The sequence below is a fragment of the Betta splendens genome, chromosome 17 (assembly GCF_900634795.4).
Source record: "Betta splendens chromosome 17, fBetSpl5.4, whole genome shotgun sequence".
Taxonomy (NCBI): domain Eukaryota; kingdom Metazoa; phylum Chordata; class Actinopteri; order Anabantiformes; family Osphronemidae; genus Betta; species Betta splendens.
The window spans coordinates 6,499,574-6,522,721 of NC_040897.2; the positions used below are offsets into that span (position 1 = coordinate 6,499,574).

The following is a 23,148-nucleotide window of genomic DNA, read 5'->3' on the forward strand; positions in this document are numbered from 1 at the left end:
ACTACTGGCAGGTTTGGACTATACTGCAGATGTTTTACCCAGGAAGGTGCTGGAGATGAACTCAGACACCTGGTTCCCTGATCGGCTGGTCTCTGACAGCTGAGTGAGTTCCCGGTTCAGCATTCTCTTGAACTGTCAAAACACACACATACACACACACGTACGTTTCGTTACATACAATCCACTGTAAAAGCCACAACACTGCTTTCTATCTAACTAACAGAATTAGACCAGAGGACAGTTTGCATTTTAAAAGTCTGCTTTCCAGTTATGTGCTGCACGTGACAACCTGTAAAGTGTATGAAGAAGCTGTGAACACTATGACACTAATGATGCCAATATCAACAACAAGGACTCGCCTGCGCTCATACTCGTTACACGCCCCCTTGATTTCAATGTCCACACATTATCCAGAATCTCGAATCTCTGGAGTTTATATATGGCTGATTTTGAACCTAAACAGCATCGTGCCTAAGCAGAAGGTGCTTAAGGTCTAAGCCAGTACTACACTCATTCACAAAACAAGCAACACGTGCGCCTCGAGCGTGCATCCCTTCCCACCCAGCACAGCCTTCAACCCTCCTTACCTGAGTGAACATCCACAACATGGAGATGGAATAACTCACTTCTGGCATTTCAGCGTGAAGTCAAGCATGGGAGCAAAAATAAAACTGAGTAAAAGAGACGGGAGGCTTTCTGGTCATCCTCTGACACAGAGAAACAGGCGGCAGAGACAGTTTGTACGTCCACGGCCAGCACTGGTCAGTGCTGGGAGAGTTTTGGTGCTGGGGGGGAAGGAATCTGTCCAGACGTCTATGGAAGAACGAGAGAGTGGAAGCACAGCGATGGGAAAGCCGTGGGATGCGAGGATGCAACAGCCACACTCCCTCGCTGCCCCTGACTCTGCCTCATTCACTCAGTTACTGCCTGCGCTCCAGTGCGTGTGTAAACACAGGGAGAACGAGGTTCTCTAATCCCCGCCCCCTTCCAGAAAGACCTAAGAATAGCAGCCAATGGGGCTCCTGCCGCAGCAGAGGCTGGGGAGGCGGGAGGCCCCGATTGGTCGGGAGGTGCCCATAGTAGGCGGGGCCAAGCGTGTCTGGGGATGGAGGTAGTGAGACACACCATGTGCACCAAGTTTGAAGAAGATATGAAGGAAAAGCTTTGAATGGATGGGGGGGGGGGGGGGGGGGTTCATTCATGTAGCCAAAAATAAAAACAGTACATCATGTACTACACAGTTGTGGGGACGCTGACCGTCATCCTGAAAGTCACGATGGACTAAAGATAGTGAAGCATAAGCTCAGACCAGGATGAAAACAACTGGATCTAAGCACATCTGATTAGATTTGGTTAAAACCACATAACTTTTAAATTAGGATTAGATCATGTTTTTGTGTTTACTGACATACAATACAATGACAGGAAGTCACATTTGAATTGATTCACAATCAAACATAAACGTCCAGAGGTCCAACACTTCCCCAAAGGCAATTTTACACTTTATTAGAGATTGGACATACAGTATGCCAAACAGACATAAACAAGGTTTGCCTCCGTCTCCCATGAGCACGCCAGGCAACGCCTCCCTCTCCGACCGGAGCTGCCACGTGAGCGTGTGAAGTTTGTAATGTTGCATGTATCCAGGCAACAACGCGCTATAGGTGATAAAGAGGCAAGATGAGCAAACAAGGCGGCGGTGATAGTAGGCGTGTGTGTGTGTGTGTGTGTGTGTGTGTGTGTGTGTGTGTGTGTGTGTGTGTGTGTGTCTGATCGCGTGTTAAGGAACCTTGTTTGAAGCCATCTCGCTGACAGAGTGCCGCGTCTTCAGCGTCTCCAGCTGCTCCAGACACCAGTCCAGCTCATCCAGCATCTCTATGGCCAGCTGCTGGTGAGGCTCCTCTGTGCCCATACAAACAACACATCACATCATGAGCTATATTCACCTCACACAACGAGCCAAGGAGGCTGTAAATGAGGGAATCATAAACATGAACATAAATGGATTCATCAGTGATGCCTCTAGGTGGTAAAACTGACTTTTACCTGGAGAGGCAGAACCTAACATTGTTGTATTGATACTTTTCTTATACAAATGATTTTTCCCCATCGTTGGATTTCACATATTCCTACATTGCACTCATTCTCTAATGCATCGCTGCCAGGTGTCGGCACTAACCCCGATTATACCATTCACAAATGTAATCACCATAATGTCTCTGTCACCTCTGCTTCATTCTGACCAACGTTCTCTTATTAACAAGAAGCCCATTTTAATACCAGCACCGACCTGCCAGGCTGGTCTTACACATGGATGGCGGGTTGCTGCTGGAGGACCGCGTCCTGCAGAAGAAGAGCATCGAGAGTAACTACAGCATGATTATACACCGGAAGACCCATCAAGCAGCCGAGGAGATTTTCTAGAAGCCTACTTGCTGGCGGGGCGGTCCTGCTGACCAGTGATGATGGCGAAGTTACTTCGGACTGTCCTCAGGCTGGCGAGGACCTGCAGGACAGAAACAAGAGCCTCACTGTGTATCGTCATTTGAGTTGTAATAAACCCTTAGAGGTTATGCAAACCTAAATATCTAATCTAGTGCGTCTCGATATGGATGATATATAAAAGCCTTTGAAAGCAGCTCTAGTGGCCAGTAGAGCTGCCCAGAGCCAGTCCCCTCTCTCTTTCTGATATTTAGATGGCATCACTGACGCTCAGGTTGTCACGTCTGTCACTCTATCTGCATCCAAACACTGACTCAGCATTTAGAGGAAAACCCACAGTATCCAGTGTCTGGAGCCGAAGCGTGTGCGAGCCTTCTCAGCCGGCATGCAAATTTAAACGGCATGATCCAGCAGTATTGGATTCCCCGCTCGATTCTCTGAGTAAAGTGAGCGCACGAGTGACGCATGTCCCACGCAGGAGCCGGGCGATGCCGGCGGGAGGCCTGATGCCGCCGCAGAGCCAACAGAGGGCTTACTGGACGGGCCCGGTGGAGTAATGAAGCGACCGTACCATCTGGAGGTTATTGTTGCTGTTGCAACACGGGAACGCTGCCTCCATTTCACTTGACCGTCTGCTAAAAAGTAGTTTTAAATATTTGCCCAAGAGAGAACACGTGGACTTACCTGTGCAAATGGTGTGACTATCATGTCCTCTGTGTGTCTGAAATACAGGATAAAAGACACAGAAGACAAAGATATGAGAGGAAAGTGTAAAAAAATAACTAACATGCAAAATTATGTATTGTTTTGGCCTTATCACTAATAAATATGTGGTTTTCTGCGCTACCAGACATCTGAGGGCATCGCTAAGACATATATCATTCATCACTTCCTTCACCATCTCCTGAGCTTTGTAAAAAAAACAGTCATGCACTGCATAGAGGTAGGCTGTGAGGAAACGGACGGAGGCAGGAATAAGGGCAGGTGATATGAACATGAACTGTAAGTAAACAGAGCTTGAGAGTGTTATCCTACTCGGTTGGTTCCGATTAAGCTTGACATGCAAAACAAACAGAAGAGAACGAGGGGTTTTGCCAGAGTTTAACGTGTCACAGGGGAAGCGTTTGATATTTAGTCACATCTGTCAGGAGGGAGGTGGGAAAGGCCATGAAGCCATCTAGAAGGAATGCAGGAGAGGGGCTTCAAGGGGACAGAGTCAGTGGTTTATCTGTTTTATCATGTTCGTCTCACCGAGATGACAACCAGTTGACCTCCCAGTGCTTCAAGCTTTCTTCCCTTCAAAAACAGAAGGCAAGAGTCCATGAGGAGACCTGTGACTGCTTACTGTACAGAACAAATGTGCTCGGACTCGGGGGCACATTTAAAACACAAACAGCGAAAGGTGAAACGGCAGAGAGAGCGAGAAGCCCCCGCCCTGCAACTGGTCCAGTCCCAGTGTGACCTCAAGATATGTTGTGATGGAAAAACAGCTGGTTCGAGTATCACTGTTGTTCTCAAGGCTGCCGAGCTCACGAAATATTTGAGACACATGCAACACAGCATGTTTAATGCTGCTTCTGAGCCCATGTATTTAAAAGACAGGGGAGGTGGACACCTTTTATCAGGTGGGTTGATGAGGCTACTTACAGGTCACTGGCAGTGGAGGAGTTTCTGGAGGGACCTTTGGGTGAAAGGTCAAAGTCAGAGTCTGAGCGGTAGAGGAAGGATTCCCGCCGCTGGCTGTGAGGGAAGTTTGCCTGTAGGACCAGACCAGAACCAGGACTGGCCTGGGAGTCCAGGCCACTGCGCCCCCCCGACAATCCATTCTCCACATCAAAACTGTAAAAGGAGACACGGAGGTCAGATTGATTAACAATAGAGGCCATCGTTTAAGAAATGAACTAGTAAAGACAAAGCAGAAAAGAAATGAATGAGGTCTGATGCAGAAATTACACATTTTAATTGGAAATGAAACTGTGACCTGGGTTTAAAAGGTCAACTGAAAAGAGTAGAACTCCCCAAAAGAAAAGAAACAAATACTAAAAACAGGAAACCGCCATTCAAAAAAAGGCTAACTATTATTAACCAGAAAGACCACAATAAGAGCTAAAAATGACTCTAAGTGACAAACAGGAGATGACAGTGTGAAATATGTGGGAAAGCAGTTATCAAATCAATATACAAAATAGACTGAATGAGCATTGGACTCAAATCTGCTAACAATAGGTGAGAAAAACCAACAAAATTAGCCTGAAACAACAATGAAGGGGTGTTGAGAGTCCCAGACAATGAAGGGCTTGTACTGTAATCCTGCCGGCTGCGTGTGAACTGCCTTCCTGCTGTAGCAGCGCCGACCCACCGGGCCTGTGAGGAGCAGCCACTAACGGGTGTCAAGCAGCACAGCGTCCTAATAGGCACTAAAACCACTTCATTTACGATGGATGGTCTGAAAGACGCGCAGGAACGTGAAGGAGCAGCGAGGATGAAATTAGCATCAGCGTATCGACGCGGGGGTCATGTGAATGTGAGTCTAAAAATAGCCCAGCGCTCGGGTTCGGAGGGGTTCCCCCGTTCAATGCAGGAGGAAGCAGCCAGGCTCCTCTTCTGCCGTGATCCGCTCTCGATTTTCCCACAGCCTCTCTGCTGATATGTGACCCCCACGGAGGCTCCTCCAAACAGGCTGCAGAGTGGAATCCCCTGCTTTAGCGAAGCAGGGACGACCGGCCGCATGCTAGGACACAGGCCGGATCAGGCAAACACAGGAGATAACACCCTGTTATATTCTGCGTCTGCTAAAAATATGAACGATCAGGAAATTGGTTGGTAAAATCAATACTAACATGGATAAACAAACAGTGGCTTTAAACAGTAGATCAGCATCAACTGTAGCATGCAAACATCCCATTCATCCCTTTTTCCACCCTCCCACCGCATCCCGCCCTCCCCCACCTCCCTGCGCTCCTAGGATGCTGCATGAGGACAAGACGTTGGTGTGTTAATGGCTATTATGTAACACCAGGCGAACAGAAGCCCCCGTGCCTGCATTCATGTGACAGATTCAGACCTAGCGACTGCACTACACATGAAGGGAAGGAGGGGCGGCGAGGAGAAGGACCGACGCTGGAGTGAAATGCTGAGTGACAGCAAATACAGTTTCATGTTAACCCTGAGTGAAATACACCCCGGCCTCCTCTGAGGGCAATCACACTTCAGCTGCACCTGATGTGGCATCCGTGTGTACAGTATGTGTGTGTGCATCACATGGATTGAATTGTGTAAGTGATTCCCCTGATGAGCATCACGGCAACGCATCCACCTCACGCCGTCCTCCCCAGTGATGCTGCACCTTTGGCTGTTTCTGCAAGCTCCGGCCACAAACACGTTTCTATTTTTACCCCTGCCCCATGCGTCTGTCTCCACGCGGCTAAATTTAGCCCGCGCATACATGGGGAGTCGACCGAGAGAGACAGTGGCACGGCTAAAAATAGGCTTCCAGGTAAAACACAGAGTCTTCCCCCGCCCATCTCTGCTCCCTCCGCATCGCAGAGCAGCAGATTCTTCCCCCCATTCATGAATATTCACGGCGGAGTTTCTATTTGAAGCTGATGCCGTGATAAAAATAGACCACAGATTGAAAATATCGCCCACGATTTTCCCTTGCTGCCGTTTCACTTCCAGTTTTTTCCTCTTTCTCTCTCGCTCGGCTGAGTTCAGAGCAGGGAGAGTTTTGAAGTCCTCATGACTTACACACACTCAGACACAATATTATTGTAATGTTGGATCATGTATCTCCTGTTTTAAAGTAATAATATTCTTGCTTTATTTGAATTTACTGCAGAGGTTTCAATATGCTACTACAGACATCAGAAGTATTAGTTGCCATGGTAACTAAAAATGTGAACCTAAATAAACTGCAAAGTAAAGCAATAGTTTAAAACCAGATACCATCTTTACAAAATGGATTAGGGTTTTGGTGAGAGTTGTTGGTTTATTATAATGCTGAGATGTTGTTATTATAGTCATACAAGCAGGTGTCAGTCCTGGGAAAGCTGAACAGAATGAACACGCTTCTATAGTATGAATCATGAAAAACAACTCCATTGTGTATTTGTTCATTCTTTAAGCATGCTAAATATGTCAACGGGGGATTTTGTGTTTTTAAGAGGTCAAAGGTCAGTGCTGGGGCTTAGCCTGCATGTCGTCCACACAGGAAGCTCCCACAGAACCAGGACTGTTAAGATGGTCAGTCTTCAAATAGGACTCTATTGTCTGTTTCTTTCACATGTCAGTCATTTACACATTCACACCCTGTCTGATAAAAAGAAAACAGACTGGATTAAAAAAATAATAATCCTGTTTAGAGGGAAAGTGTTGTTTAATGATCTACCGGATAAGACTGTTGGTGAGTGATGGATGATTTGTGCTGTAAATGCTGTTTGGAGAACTAAATCTAGATGCAGTCACCCTGAGGACAGGCGCCCTCTGCTGGGCTTTAATGACACTGCAATATCTAGAAATACTTTTATTAAATAATGTGCAGATGATTATTTATGCTTTATGTGTTTATCTGTTCTGTTAAAAAAAATTAGTTGATTTTAGCTTAATTTAATGCAAATAATTATTAATTAAATATGAGACACAGTCAGTAGATGATGAATTAATTATCTCTAAGTGAGAGAAAGAGTTAAATATGTTAAAACACTGCTGTGTATGTAATTCAACCACTGAACTTCAGAAAAAAGATTAAACAAATCCATCATGACTTAACCTTTGATCTGAAACGTTGGGTTTGATTCAAATCTGTCCCAGCAGCACCATCACATACTGCACACGGACAAATACACACACACAATTACCTTTCTAGTGTGCTGAGCAAACTGCAGCGAATTCCTCGGCAACCAGAAACGCAAATAAGTGTGAGGGGAGAGGTGTGTCGCAGTGTCTGCTTGGTGAGACGTGTGATGGATGGCGACCTGTCAGTGGCCCTGACACACGACACCTCGCCTGCGTCACGGCCTGTCAGGGCAACGCCAATTCCATCTGGGGCACATTAAAATACAGGAGCTACGGGGCAGAGGGAGGAAGAGGGAGCGCAGGAGAGCAGATAGGCCTGTAAACCAGGGCAGGCTGTCATCCGAACCTTCATTCATCACTTCTGTGTCATGACACAGCCAGAAGCTGGGTTTGCTACTCAGGGCCAACTCTGCTGTTTAGTGAAAAGACATTTAAAATAAACTCCGTAAAACAGATTCTAGTGACGCTAGAGCCTGTTGCAAGGAAAAGGTAACGTGTGTGTAAAGCATTGTGATCTACCCCGAATCCAGTCAGGGAGAAAAACAAGCGCTTGGGCTGTCTTAATGAGACCACAGAGTTCACACCAGAGGCGGGTCCACACCCTGAAGTGAACCGAGCATGAACCACAACCACATTAAAGGGAACCGTGGTGCAATGTAAAATTCTGTGTGTGCATAAGTGCAGTGTAGCATGTCAGCAGTCAGCTCTCTGGGCTAGCGGCAGCAGACCCACCCTCCCTGTTCTGTTCTGTTCTGTTCTGTTCTGTTCTTCCTCTGGGAACGATGGACATGTTGATCATTTTGATCCTTTTGCTTCTGCGTCATTTCATAAAAGCTTCCCAATAATCAGATTTTTGACTCATAGTAGTGACTATTTGCTATTGTGAAAAATTATGTGTCTTTGCTTTCTATTTATATAGAAATAGATCGTAATGAAGGCAAACTCTGACTAAACCTCTTCACACTGTCATCATGCTGCTATTATTTAACACACTACTTTATCTATTTAAGGCGCGTTTGCATTGTTTCTTCTGTTGTCTACCTGACAGGAAGCGACAGGATTTATGATTTATTATGAGTAAGAAATAAGAGTTGGATGTTTCAGTGGAAACGAATCATTTTTATTTTTCTGTACGTAAATAAAATTGAATGTGTAACTTTGTACTTTTTGTTACTTGATTTCTGAATATATTTGGTTTTACCATTGGCACGCACACATTTTGGCAGAAACTTAATCCAGCAGCTGCTCTGTAAATTAAATTAAACAAGCATGTGTCTTTGTTCTGTGTGTGTGTGTGTGTGTGTGTGTGTGTGTGTGTGTGTGTGTGTGTGCAAACAGTACACAGTTACTGCACTGTCTGGACATTTTGGTCAGCGACAGTGCGTGTTTGAGTGTTTATGGCCAGTGTCATAACGCACATCAGCTGTTCCGCTGTGACGTCAGAATGGTTGGTTTTACGGCCCAGAGCAAGAGCCAGACGTTAGAAATGAAAACAACTTTAAACTAGTAAACTAGTGAATGTCAGCGTGTTTGTGTGCTTGCAATTAGTGAGCTGTATTCCCTGTGACGGCTGTAATCAGCATCCCAGGACCCAGCCCTCTTCCTCTGATCGCTCCTTCACCATCTTTATGTTCTATAAATGTGCTATAAGATCAGTCCCAGCAACACGTTCCCTTCCAGTACTTAAAGGATCAGATTCTATATTGGTGTGGGGTCCCTGTCATGGGGATAGACCTAGGTGAGCTCAAGCCCAGAGGAGATTTACAGTGAGTCACAGGACGGTCCTCATCTTCTCACACACTCACGTCCACACAGACACACACTGTACGCGGGGGACTCCGCTCGGTGTTTTCCTTCAGGATCGTATGGCACGGCAAAAAAAACTACTGTAGCCAGAAGAAATAAATTTGTGAGAGAAAAGGTTGAGAAAAGTTCAGGAGCGAGTGTCGTAACATGATGAGTGTGTAGCACTGGTGGTACAGGTTACCCAGGTGAGCTGAGACCACAGACGAACATTAGACATCAGTCCTAACAAGCTACTCTAACAACGACACGGAACTGAAATGAACTCGGGGTTTGAAGAATATGTCTGAATTCAATAGGCTTGTTCAATAATCAAATAATCCCACTTGTGACAGTAATATGTAGTTTCTGTAATTGATTGAATTAATTGGAATTTTGTTTTCTATCTATTATACAGTCCAATGTCTGTTTTACAGCAAAGGTAAATCAACATAAAGTGCCAAATACACACACACACACACACACACACACACACACACACACACACACACACACACACACACACACACACACACACACACACACACACACAGCGTCTGGAAAACGCACTTGTCTGGGTTTCTGTCCATGACACCTGCCTCACTGCAAACACTCACACATGACTTATTGTAACGCAGACTGAGCGACTGTTACAAATGACCAAATTAAGTCTGAGTGTGTCTGTTCCAAGTCTTCATGCAGGAACACGGAACATCCCACAGTAAGTGTGTGTGAAGCCTGCAACCTAACACCAGTGGACCTGTTCCTCCTGTCTGTGAGGTGGATAAATGAAGGTCTGCACGGCTCCCTGTGGGCCAAACCGCTATTAGAAGCCACTGATGATTTAAAGAAATGTCTTGGAAACACTTTCAGACACATTTATTACGACAAAATGGTTTCTGGCTGTGATGCTTCCTCTCCTTTGCCAGGAGCAGTGAGTTATGCTGCACAGAAGCCGCAGGCTAAGTTCATCATTTTTGCAAATAAGAGGATTAATACACAGCAAATGAAAGCACGAATTAATGAGTCACATACAGTAGAAGTGGCACCTTTATAGATAAACTGACCGCTGACATCTCTGGTAAAGAGATCGTAATGTTACTGTAAGCAGAAAAAAATACCAGAGAGGATTTACTATGAAAAAAGAGTGAGTGTTGTATACAACACTCAGATTTACATCAGTTGGGAGGATTAAGACAATCCCCTGTCGTCTCAGCTTGAAAAGACAGCAGTGAAGTTCAAGTTTCTCCTAAATCCGCCCTATTAAACCAAACCTCAATTACCTCACTCGCTTTCAACCTGCCAAATCCAACTCTTAATCCATTTTAAATTACTCTGTGCATAAATCACACTTTCCCAAAAATACCCTACGAAGCTCATACTCGAGTTCAGTTTCTCCGGTACATTTAGAAATAATCATTAGGCTTTTTCCATCCCTCTCCTGGATGCGGCACCTTCTGCATACACACCGTAGATCCATCCAAGAGGTGGAGGGACCAGCTTTCAGCATTAACATCCACAAGCACACGCTGACGCAGCACAAACGGGTCCCGCCATGCTGCGCTGAGCTGGGACCTGTAGTATAGGGCCTCTGTTGCCCGAAGCCGAAATTTAAAACGCATAAAAGAGCAACGGTGAAAAACATTAAAGCTGGAAAGTCAAATCTGTGCAGGTGTTGCTTACAGTAGAGAGCTGAGCGGAACAAGTCACGTTGCCACTGGGCAAAATGAGCTGCAGCCAATAGTATGTTAAACATAAAGAGATGATGTATTCAGCACTTTAATTTGTACGTGTGGAGCCATCGCAGACGCGTAAGAACCTGAACTCAGCGCCTGTTGTCTGACTGAGGTCCTCTGCACGGATAATTGGGCTTTAAATCAGGCCAGACGCTATAGGTTGGGTGTCTGGTGTCAGAAGCAGCAGACTCATCTGCTCCTTTGGCCCGGCAGGTCCATCTTGTCGGCTCTTTCTCACGCTTACACGAGAAGGCACTCAGGTGTGGGTATAGTTTATACACAATAAAAGCCCCGTGTGACATGTCTGAGTGGCTCCGTGGGCTCTGTGGACGCCGCTTCATTAGCAGCGCAGTGCTCTACCGGAGTGGCTCCACACAGGACCGCCGAGAGAAGCAGCTGCTGCGGCTTCACGAGACGCGGGTTCCAGCCGACACGCCATCAGCCCGTCGCCGTCTTATTACTTCACGGGCACAAACCGATTCACTTTAAGAGCGTCTCCTTGTTGCATGTGATATTAATAGATTCCCAAAATGGACACTGGCAAGGCTGACAATCTGCTCCCCCTGGAATCCTTGTCTCTGATTCTCCAGGATATAAAATGGTGCTGGAGACTCTGGCTCTCACAGAGTTGACTCCTTCATCCTTGGCGACGCCAGGGAGAGCAACACTTTGACCCAGATACCGTGAAGCCTGCGTTTGACTCCTCTGGGCACATTAACTGAATGTCTTCAATACCAAACGCCCCTCTATAAAACGAGTGGGGACGTCTGGATTGCCTTTATGATCCATAGGTGGTAATCAACACCTTCATAAATATTCTGCATTACTTCTGACAAAGAAACTGTCTCCTTAGTTATAAGTATTTAGTAAATAATATCCTAAATGCACTGTACTCTATTTAACTCTTTTGTTATACAAACCAATTACTCTATGGGACAGTGTCCAGTCTAATGCAAAAGGAAACTACACCAGTGATCAAAAAAAAACATGCAGAAATGGAATAAACAACTGATCCCACTGTAAAACTGTAGCTTGCTGTATCTATGTGTTGTAAGAAAGCGATGCTGTGACAAACAAGACAGCGTGTGTGCAATGTGTGCGCATGCAAGACGAGAGAAGAACTGAATGCGAGTCAAAGTGATGGCTCTTAATTACCGCCTGCGTTTCTGTATGATGTCAATAGGCCTGTTGACGGCGCACGGCGATCCCCATATGCTCCCAGTCCGCGCGGTGACGCTCCGCTCCACGGAGCACCACAGCCCGCAGCCGGTCGGCACACTCATCTCTCTGCTCTAGCGCTCCCCGAGACCGGTCCTCACCCTCCTCTTCCGGGCCGCTCCGCCGCTCGCGCTCGCCTGGCTCTCCTCAGCCCGCGGCCGCTCGCATCCCCGTGAAACTGGCTCCACTTCCTCGTCGCTCGGCTCCTGCTGGGCTGGGCGGCTGTCCGCGGCTTCCCGGGAGTTCTCATCGCCTCTGGCGGGAGCGGGCACCGGCTCCGGGACCGGTGCCGGCGACCAGGGCGACGCGGAGCATGCTCCGATGCGCCGGTGGCGACTACTTTTCTTTCAGATTGGAGGTGTAAATTTGGACCGGAGTCGTTTCTGAGCGGCCGAATTCCTTGCGGGAGCCGTGCAGTCCCTGCTGCGTTGCAGTCAGTAGAAAACCTCCTAATCGCTCCACCTTGTCTCGTGTGGGGCTAAAATAGATGCCACGCTGCTGCCCTCCTTCCCTCTTTCTCCTCTCACCTCTGGCTGCTGCACCTTCAGCAGAGACCTTTGCGTTTCCCTGCTCTACGGCTCCAGTCTGTCACTGCAGCCCTGTCTGAGCGCCCCACGGCGTGTGCACATATCTGTATGGGGAGCATGTGCGCGAGCTGAGCAACTGAGTGTGTGCGTCAGCGCGTCGAGCGTGTGTGTGTGTGTGTGTGTGTGTGTGTGTGTGGGAGCATGTGACCGAGCAAGTGTCTGTGTGTGGAGGAACAAGTTTCAGAGTGAGGTCAGAGCTGAGAAAGGGGGTGGGACCAGAGCCAGCATGGTTCATGCCTGCCTCAGATGTTATACTGTAGATCTTTTAACCTCTTCCTTCTCGCTAACGCACTCACACACTGAATACTGGTACAACAGACAATGTTGCCCCTTTGGGCAAACTACTATTATCCTCTGTAGATGTAATGTGTACACCTGTGTGTTAGTGTGTGTGTGTGGGGGGGGTTGTCCTGTCTACGTTACATAAAGAGATTGATGACAGGATGAGTATGATAGGGTATTATAGTAAGTAGCTCTTGGGACACAGCTTTCTGAGGACAAAGAATGTGTACTGTACACACACACTAACGGTATACAGGCCATACTCATGCATAGGCTTAGGGAGCAGCATGCAAGGTCACCCGCAGACGGGGGCAGAGTATTTTTAAAGACGGGAAACTTTAACTGATCCACATGCTGCACATGGAGACTTCTCCATATATAACAGACAGTATAAAAAGATATATTCAAGCCGCATCACTGACTATTTGATTTATCTACAGTATAAGGAGCACTGAGCATAATTCTATATACTATGTTCGAATTGCAAACCAACAGTAGATTAGTGCTTTTGTCGACTGATGCATATAGTGTCTATAATAAATGACATATCAATATAAAAGCATTTAAACAAACATTTAAAGCTTTCCCTAATTAGTAAACAACCAACTCACTACTTTGCTTACAAATACTACCTAAGAACGTTTCTCTGGATATGGTTTCGTTTAGAAGGAATAATTTACTGTTACACAATCAGTGCAGTTCAGTGCAGTATGTTGCGCCAGCAGAAGACTGCGCTTCATCTGAGGCTGTAAATCTAACGGAGAAGATGGAAGCAAAGGGTTTACGATACCTTCAATGACTTCATATACATATGCAGTAACTACACCTTCAGCACTGTATGTAATGACGCGGCATTTGTGACATAAAAATATGACAACAATGATTATGAAAATTAATCAATGAGAAATTTAAAAGTGACGTATGCTCATTTGACATGTTAATTAATCGAGATTTATCTATTTATCTCCCGTGTCACCTTTCGGCCTCCGTAGACTGTACATTTAGTTCTTCCACAACAGACATGCCCATAAATGGACTGGTCCTTAAAGTTGCACTGCAGCTTGACATGGCTCAATTAAATTTACAAATCAATCACTTATATTGCTTCACGACCGAGGAATTCACTAACGCTCGGCAGACAGACAACAATAGGTGAGAATGGCAAGGAAAACACGGCTTTTAATACAGCACAGACTCCGTAGGTAACTTTAATACGAACCAGACGCCTCCCTAGAGGCCTTGGGGTTTAAAGTGCATCACAGGACCACTGCCATTACCTACATATCAACGTCTCATTACTCCGTCATACAGCATGGCTTCATTTGTCAGTGTTATTTTTAAGTCGGTTGTGACTTAACTGTATTGTTCACCCTTCTAATCGTTTAACAGAGGGGTTCTGTGTCAAGAAAACTGCCATTTATGGGAAACTGAAGAGGTGCACACACAAAAAAGGGACATCAAAGTAAGCAGCCATGCAGACTGTTGTATATTGAGGCCTTCTGGAGTCAGACGTCAGCAGCAGCAGTTTATAAATTCAAACACACGACTATGATTGCTGTTATCTATGACCTAATCTACCGTTTTGTAGTATTGACCTTGGAACAGAATGTTGATTAAATCCGTGTTTGGGGAAGACGTCAAACCTACTGTAACACACAAGATAACAACACTTTTGTTCTTTTTGGGGCAGTGATGAACTGCAATTTGTGAGTAAGACTGTGAAAAGGCTTTTACACATTTCTAGTGAATATGGCTCAACCAATATTAAATATTAATATTTACATATTAACTATTTATTTTGGCAGCACAGTTCAGGTTAACTGGCACAAAAGGTCTTGAAACATAACTTAAACTGCAAACATCCATAAAGCCTTGCTTAAATGCGGAAGCTGAGGGATAGAATGTTGAACAGCCAAGTTCGAGAGCTCCAGCGCACATGTGAACACGCACACAGTCTCACTATGCGCACACTCAGTGGTTGGCAGCAGACCAGAGGATTTCACAGCCCTCCATGCATCTGCGTCACTGTGGTGAAAGAGAGTGGATGTTTGAAGAAAGACAGACATTAAATGTTTGGCTCTGCTCAGCCTCTTCACTTTAGTGGAAGTCATGCCGCGAAGCGCTGGACGCCGAAGGTCGTGAAGCTGAGGCTGAGACAGCGCGGCGAGGAGGCAATCTCTAAACACCTATAGCCACAGTGACGCCTAATAAATTCTGGCTGACCCCTCAGCTGTGGGTTTAATAGTCCATTCTTTGCGAAAGGGGCCTCATGACATCATGCGTCGACTGCATGGAGACTCGCCGAGCATTCCTGGATAACAACGAGTCAGTGAGGAGCGTTGGGATCCGTTTGTTCAGCTACCTGACACGGACAGATTCTCACCATTGTGCATCAACAATAATGAGATGATTAAAAAAAATGAAATCAAAGAGAGGGAAAACATGATGGTTACAGTTGTATTGAGCTTTTGGCTTTGCTAGATTTACTGAGTCTCTATTTTATTATTTCAAATCTTCAGGTGTTAACACACACAAACACACAAGCATACAGTTCTCATGAGGAGAGCCTTTACTTGTTCCATGCTCCATGATGGTACGGTAAACCACAGGAAGAAAAATAAACTGATTATTAATACTGTGTATTAAGCAAAGCCTCAGCACCAGGTGGCTGTTGCTAGTAGTCTATATTTAACGGAGTCTCAGGGATGCTAAACGTCACGTAGCGTAGCGAAGTCTATCAGTGTGTCGCCTCATGATTCATGGGCTGCCATCTGCTAGCATTACAGTGGGGTCCCATTCTGAGGGGGGGTTGATCTGTTCACTCACATGCGTGTTGATTTCCACACTGAGCTACAAACAAGCCTGTACACATAGTAAACACCACTGAACACTACAAATGAGTGAATTGATCGCTGAGGCTGTCAATTAGAAATGATTTCTGTGGGACACTGGTATAATGGAGGCAAAAGTAGCAGTTCAGATCAGACTTTTCAGACTTTATTAATCCCACGGTAGGGAAATTTCTTAGAAGGCGAGCGATGGTGTAAACAAACTAATAGCTTCTGACACGCATCAGTTTTACTGTTTGCTGCCTGAAGTGGACAATTCAGAAAACCGTTCAGCTTGACGTCACCTAGGAACGCAGCAGTATTAGTTGTAAAGTCACGTCTAATAAATTACACTATATAAACCAAGAGGGGCGCCGCATTAGGAAAAGCGTAGATCATCCTCTATTCAATGAACAAAAATCCATTTTTCTTATGATTAGTTGTTATCGTTGCAACATTTTGCTGGCTGTTTAAAATGTCACACTGTAAACTCGTTGTCTTTCAGTTTGTGTTGACAGCAAACGAGAACAAAAACATCATGACACTAAAATCATTTCATTAGTAAAATGTGTTTGTTTTCATTTCCTCCAAAATGAAAGTATTAGAATTTTAATATAACTACAGCAATTTCTCTACAGGTGACGGCTGCTCTCTTACATTTGGCAGCAAAACTTAGTCAGTTTCCCCCTCTAGTGGTTGAAAGACACAAAATGCTGCTGCTGCTATAAAACCAAGTGAACACAAACAGTAGCACAAAGTAAAAATAAAGCTGAGACTTTGTTCTTAAAGGTGAAACCAAAAGGTAATAAATTTAAAGGTTTTTAGCTCTAAATGCATATGTCCTCTGTTATCTACTGTAAATGTGCTTATATGGAGATTTGATGGCATCCTGTACTATTTGTACTGCTTCTTAATCAATCCTAATGCCATAGGATCTGTCCTGACTACAGACTAATGACTGAAGCGGGGGGCGCAGGAGTCATTGTCAGCTTAAACGCCAAATGAATTTTCAATTGTTTCCAGTTCTATTGTTGCCGAACCCTCTCAGCTGAGAGATGATGCGTTTTATGTCCGGTCACAGCGTGAGTGAGAGGACAGTGGAGCTACTCATGTTGAATTTGGCCAGCGTCGGTGTTGTCCCAGGCCGTTGCTGCCGCTGCCGTTGGCCTCGGGAATCGATGAGGCACTGGAGGAGATTGGGGAAATCAGTCATGCTGAAAATATGGAGTACAGCAGTGACGCACACAGCAGCCGGCCCAACACAGCCACACAGGCTCTATTGACTAATCTGGGTGTGTTTGAGGGGGGTTATATTGAAGCCTCTGACACTGACACTGTTGCCCTTCAGTGAAGTGGCCTCACTTGACACTTTTTCATTTACCTTATTACAGAGTGAGTCACTTTCTGCCCCTCCGCGTCCTTCCAATCATCATGATCTAAATGATGACTGGGAGTCTGTGCCCGTGTTGTCACAGAGTATAATGAATGGTGCCGTGGCACTGTTAGTACGAGTGATGATACGAGTTGTTTCTATTGTGACGAACGCATCTGTGTTTTAAAAGACGGCATTGTCTGTGTGTGTGTGTGTGTGTGTGTGTGTGTGTGTGTGTGTGTGTGTGTGTGTGTGTGTGTGTGTGTGTGTATCTCTGTGCTGCATAGGGCCAGAGAGTATTCTAAAAGTAAAAGAGGTGCGCTTTACTTTAACCTTTACTACTACTTTATCTCTTAAGCAATAGTACCCTCCAATATTATATAATAAATAAATCACTGTCTTTTTGGGCACTGGAAAAGAAAAACATCTACCTTCCGCTTTGATCTGAGGCTCCCAACAGGGACTCTACTCAGTAAGTTTTTTTCGTCGAGGACACTCAAAGTACAAATCAGGTAATAATAGAAAGGAGGCTTGTTCTGTTGCCTTCTGCACATCTGTATTTCTGGCTGTGGTCTAAAATCTCCTGCTTTGATCTCCTCATATGATCCAAACAGGCTCACGGCTGGGGGAGTCTGGATGACAGTCGCGAGGCACATGCCTTATGCCCAGAGTTCAGAAAAGTTTGCAGCGCTGCACAGTGCTGTAAAAAGTCCCATGAGAACTCTGAAATGCATTTTTTTCCCCTTTGGTGCAAAGCGTTTCCAGGGTATTATAACAAATCCTCTCTGACCATGAGTTGCTTTTCAGTGTATTTGAAGACATGTTAGTATTTGAGTGCATATTCAGATGTTGTTGTCCTTCTGTCTGTGTGTGTTTTCTTACATTCCAACTGCTGAGAGTCTGCTTTTAGTCTTTGTAAATGCACCTAGCACTGTATCCTTCAAGGATCCCATACAGCTGTAACAGATTGTACGTTTCTACCGACTCCAGCAACGATGACACACAAATCTATCACATTAAGTGAAATGAAATCAGGAAGCAGATGGTTTACCTTTTGAACGTGAGATAATTTAACATTTTAGATTTCTTTATACTTTATATTATATGGTAGACGAGATAAAAAAACAACAATCTGGAACATCTGCTGCACTCGTGCAGGTTCCTCCTGTTCACCAACCCAAACATCCAGGAACACCTGAAGGCCACACTGCGCCCTTGACTCGAGTCATATCCATGGCCCCAATGGAGGGACATCAGTGGACAGATCACCTGACTCACCACCCAGTCCAAGGTCTGGCCTGCATGCCACAGCATCCAACCCTCCAGCTTCCCCACACGTGCACAGTCATGTAGGTAATCATGATCCAGGTGTGGGCTCACCACCGGATCCACTGTTAAACCAAACCAGTGCTTTCGGAAATTGCTTCGAATGGCAACATTTTCTACAACAGCTGATTATGATTCATATAAGATAAACTCTAATTCGCTACTGTAGGTCAAATTCAACATACTGTACAAAACCACCAGGCACGACCACTGTAAACACAGAGACACAGCGACAGCAAAAAACATCTCCCCAGCAATGAGATACAAAGATAAAATCTGCTGTTCAGCGCTTCCTCAACAGTCACAAACATCTGAATGTGTACAATGGAGGCTTCCCTGCTCATTAATAACGGCAATCACTCAGCGAATACATACCCGATGCACGAGTGTCTGCGGGTGGAGAAGCCGCTGTGCACCTTCTTTGGAAAGCGAGAATCTTTGTTCATCATGTTATTGGCAGGTTCAGAGAGAGCTGGGTTGAGCTCCAAGAGGCATCAAAGTAGCAGCTTTGGGAGGCGAGGGATGAACAGAGTGAACTTCTGTGGTGCAACCCAAAGCCCCATGCTTCATAAATCAGAGAAAGCTGTCCAGATTCCTGCTTGTTGTCTGTGGTCACAAGTTATGGCACAACGAGACAGGTCCTTTGACAGGACAGTAGAGGATCAGCTGGTCCAAGAATAAAAGATGCAAAACAAGGATGAGATGCAAAACAGCCAAACACAAGAGCATCAGGTGCTTCAGCTGCACCTGAAAGGAGCGAGTCAGGCCTGTTGAGTCCTCTGCTGCATTTCCTAGATAAACATTACTAAGCTTGAATCTCAGCAGAGTGCATCAAAAAAAAAAGTTCATTTGCAGTCCGGCATTTGGTTTCTGACGATAAAGCTATGTCCACTTTGGTTGTGCGGATGAGGACGAGTGAAAGAGCTTGAAAGCGAGAGTGTGACTGTGCATGTGTGTGTGAACAGCCTAAAAAGGAAAACAGCTTAGGTTGTTAGAGACCTATCACAGAGGGAGTTGGTGTATTATCTCACTGACAGTGGAAGTATGAGGCCGAATCAAATCAAGTGAATTTGAGGATGGAGTCAGCTGTCAGTGCTCATCTGGGACTAATTCCTCACTCACTCTCCTTTCAGTTCATCACAGATGTGCCCAGATAAACATTTTGTTTGTGTTTCTTTTTTTCTCCCGTTGTACTCCTAAATAGGAAAAAGGCAGGCTCGGATTCTTCCAAATGAGCTCCTCAGCCACGGGACCCAGATACCGTCTGCCTTTAAAAGTCCAGCAACCTTGACGCACAGATAGATGCTACAGCACCAACAGCACTGAGCAGAGTCGTTCTCAGGGAGAACAAAGTGAGCTGGAAACACAATTACAATCCCATCAGATGCTCCCCAGAGCGGGCCGTCCCACGTAGTCCCCGTCAGTGGGTCATAAAAGACTTCTGCTCTCTCTTCCCCTCTCTCCTGAGAGTGGTGGGACCAAACTGTGGTTTAGAACAACAAACAACACTATCTCCCCCGAGAGGGAGCGGGAGACTTTGAGAGAGAGAAGGGGTGGGGTGTTTGTTTCAGAGAGAGAGAGAGAGAGAGACGGAGAAGGAGAGAAGGAGAGAGAGAGAGGGAGGGAGAGAGAGAGAGAGAGAGAGAGAGAGAGAGAGAGAGAGAGAGAGAGGGCATACATTGCACAATGAGAGAGACCAGAACAGCAACAGGGTTAAAACTGAACTAGGAGAAATTAGATGAATGCTTTGTTTCAACCCATCCACAGTTTCCACATTAAGTAGAGTTTTACGGGATAAAGCTTTAAAGTTCTCATTCATTAAGCTGCATCTCTGCTTAAAGCTGATGGCAATTCCTTCCATATATATTAAATCTTCCAAACATATACAAACCACAGCGTCTGTATAGATAAAAGAACTGAACCACATCATCTGCCCAACTTTTCACACAGCGGCCTCTACTGGCAAAGGCTGGGTAGTGCAATGCTTGTTTAAGGGGGATCATACAGGATGTAGGCCGAGCAGAACATATGTGGCTGCTGATGTTATCGTGTTTGAATTCAACAAAGATCCAACTCTATGTTAGTTTAACTGTAAGGCACCAGGCCAGCACCACAGCTGGGTTCATCAGAAATGTCCTTTTCACATGGTGCCTGGAGTGGAAAAAGACGTTTAATCAACCTGGACAGTAAATGAAACTACCTCCACAGATATGTTCAGTATCTAAACTGCCTGTGACGTTTACTTTCCACTACCCCCCCCCCCCTCAGGTTTGTTTAATTCTGCCTCCTCGCCAGCCATCCTGCTGTAACTCATCTCCATCCATTTATTCCAGCTCTGACATTATGGGATGCGGAGAGACATTTCCTATGGGCCGACCTCGGAGCTGTCTAATATAAAAGCTCTGACATGTTGAATATCTGCCTCGTCCTGGAAGTATCAGATTCCCCAGAATGATCCTTGAAGTCCTCCTGACTGAACTGTTGCCCTCTAATATTTAGATTTTTCCCAGACAGACTAAAATTAATGAAACAGTTTGGCCGGAGAGTTACAGTAAACCTAGGAAATATGCACCAAGTTCTAATCCAAGACATAAAATGTCTGTGGGAAGAACGACACCACTATATACTTATAAAGGTAAATGAACTTAAAGACGCCATCTGAGGTCTTAGTAGCTATTGGCTTCTTTAGTGATGTTAACACTGAGGGAGTTAGGATTTACTGCAGCTCTTACTTTCTCAAAGGCTTTTATTTTTATTTCATGGTGTTGGATGTGACCTAACATCACTGCAATAAATTAGAGGCACTTCTTAGGAGCGCGGCGTTGCTTGGCGCCTACATCTGAGCGTGTAAATTCCGGGGAGTGAAGGGCAAACATTAACAAAGCGATAGGAAGCATGTGCAGCAACGCTCTTCACGCGGCTCCACAACACGCCAGTTATGGAAAAGTGACGTGTTTGAACCGAAGAGGAATCCCTGCTGATGTATGTAATGACCGCGTCCACACATTCACCCCCACAGGCCCCTTTTGTTCCTCCTTCTAGGTCAGGGATAGGTTAATTGGTCAAACGGCTCCTGTCTCTGCAGCAATAAGCCTGATGCAACACTGGCCCATGAAAGCAAAGCTAACAGCAGGTAGCAGAGCGGCTGAGAGCAACACAGCTGTAGTCTTTCCAAACAACGCTTGAAGCTTTAACTGATGAAATGCAGTGTTAACAGCGCTTAAATGTAGTTAAGCAGGACGTTTTCCATTCCAGGCTGGAGCTGTGCCTCGTTGTTGAAGCTGGACAAAGACAACGGAACAACAAACTGCTGGTGTGATGACAGAGGGGACGCCGCCGAGTCGCGCGTTCGCTCTGATGATGCCACCCAGCTGGAAAACAACAGGTGGACAGCATCAGGCCCATGTCTCAACCCCACAAGTGCCAACAGGACAGCGTCACATTCTGGGACTACATTTACCCTCACGTCTGAAACAACAGGCGATTTTATTCCGTCTATCTGAACTGCAGCAGTGCGTGAGCATCTTGTGGTTCAGCGTCACTTTTTTTTTTATAACACGAGCTCAAGGGCAACAGTTTTTCAGAGTGATAGTTTTGCCGGCAGCGCAAACACAAATCAACACCCTATTTATCGCAGTGGAGAGCAGCCGAGGACCACCTCCACTAAAACACGCTCCAGCCCGTTACGGTGCAGCCCCCTGAAACGAATACGGCGCCGCCGCTGCATTCAGCTATCAGAGTTCTGTTGTGAGCTGCGAGTGCTCCAGAGGCCGCGTGGGTCCATGTGTGCGGGCCTGGCCGTGGAGCTCACGGACTCTACCTGGGCGTGTGGGCCAGGGTGAAGCGGCGCCTCTGCAGGTTGATGCTGCGGTTCATCAGCAGCCGTCTGAAGAGCAGGGGCGAGTTCCGCGGCGACCCGCGTGGGGAGTCCTTGGGCGAGCTCTTTGGCGTTCCACCGGGGGAACCGGCTTTGGACCTGGGCTTGAGCTGGATGATGGGCAGCCGGGCCACCTTTCGCTCCCGCTTCCGCCTCTCAACGTCAGGCTGCTCTTCCTCAGAGCTCTCAGAGCCCTGGTCACTCATGGTGCACGGAGCACGATCCAAAGGTTGAGGGCAGTGGTTGCTGTAGGCTCACTTTAGTCCGACAACACTTGTAACTTCACGATGACACTTTTGTGCTGTGCGACAAACCGTAGTGATCCATGATGATATCCAAAGTCCAGTCGAAGATAGAGCCTCTGGTCAAATCCTCACTTCTTGACATTTGAACAAAACTGGGCCAAGAACATCCTTCTAAAAAATCTTAAAAATCCAAAACAGCAGCAAACCCTTGTTTAAAAGTCAACTTAGGTTCATTTCAAAGACAGTGAATGGTTTTCTTGTGTGTTCCTGAACACCATAGTGCCTGCTGTGCCGTGCAGTGGACTCAATCATTAGTGCTGATGTACTCTCTCCCTCCCTCCTGCTCCCAGGCTTTGTTTACATTACTGCTAGGCCGTCCCTCTCTACCAACTAAATATGGCCGTCTGATTTACAGGGGGGAGAAGCATGACGGATCACCTCCTTCTGCTTTTCTCGCCCTCTTTCCTAACCCCCCCCCCCCCCCCCCCCCCCCCCCCAACCCCCCCTGACTCCTAATCTCAGGGAGCAAAGTGTTCATCAGATTCAAACTCCATCCTTAATTTAAATTCCTACCGTATATAAACATAAAGCTGTGGCCTGGTTTGACCCTCCAGCTCCTTGTTCGTACTGACGTTACATAGTCTCTCAGTCCCCAAGGT

The 23,148-nt window shown here is 46.0% G+C and overlaps 1 protein-coding gene across 9 annotated transcripts in view; it reads right to left on the reverse strand.

The window, feature by feature from the left end:
• The window catches only part of pde4ca (phosphodiesterase 4C, cAMP-specific a), a 32,523-nt gene that overhangs the window by 4,840 nt on the left and 4,535 nt on the right, over positions 1 to 23,148 (reverse strand). For 2 of the 9 annotated variants that reach the window (XM_055503679.1, XM_055503681.1), the window contains exons 3-9: positions 4,090 to 4,281; positions 3,694 to 3,738; positions 3,127 to 3,163; positions 2,433 to 2,506; positions 2,291 to 2,343; positions 1,790 to 1,902; positions 39 to 132 (exon numbers count right to left, since the gene is read on the reverse strand). In XM_055503679.1, coding sequence (XP_055359654.1) covers positions 39 to 132; positions 1,790 to 1,902; positions 2,291 to 2,343; positions 2,433 to 2,506; positions 3,127 to 3,163; positions 3,694 to 3,738; positions 4,090 to 4,281 — 608 coding nt within the window. Of the gene's footprint in view, positions 1 to 38; positions 133 to 1,789; positions 1,903 to 2,290; positions 2,344 to 2,432; positions 2,507 to 3,126; positions 3,164 to 3,693; positions 3,739 to 4,089; positions 4,282 to 11,909; positions 12,689 to 18,742; positions 19,870 to 22,187; positions 22,883 to 23,148 lie in introns of those variants that run through there. The other 7 variants (XM_029132826.3, XM_029132832.3, XM_029132829.3 and 4 more) reach the window with 7 other exon arrangements.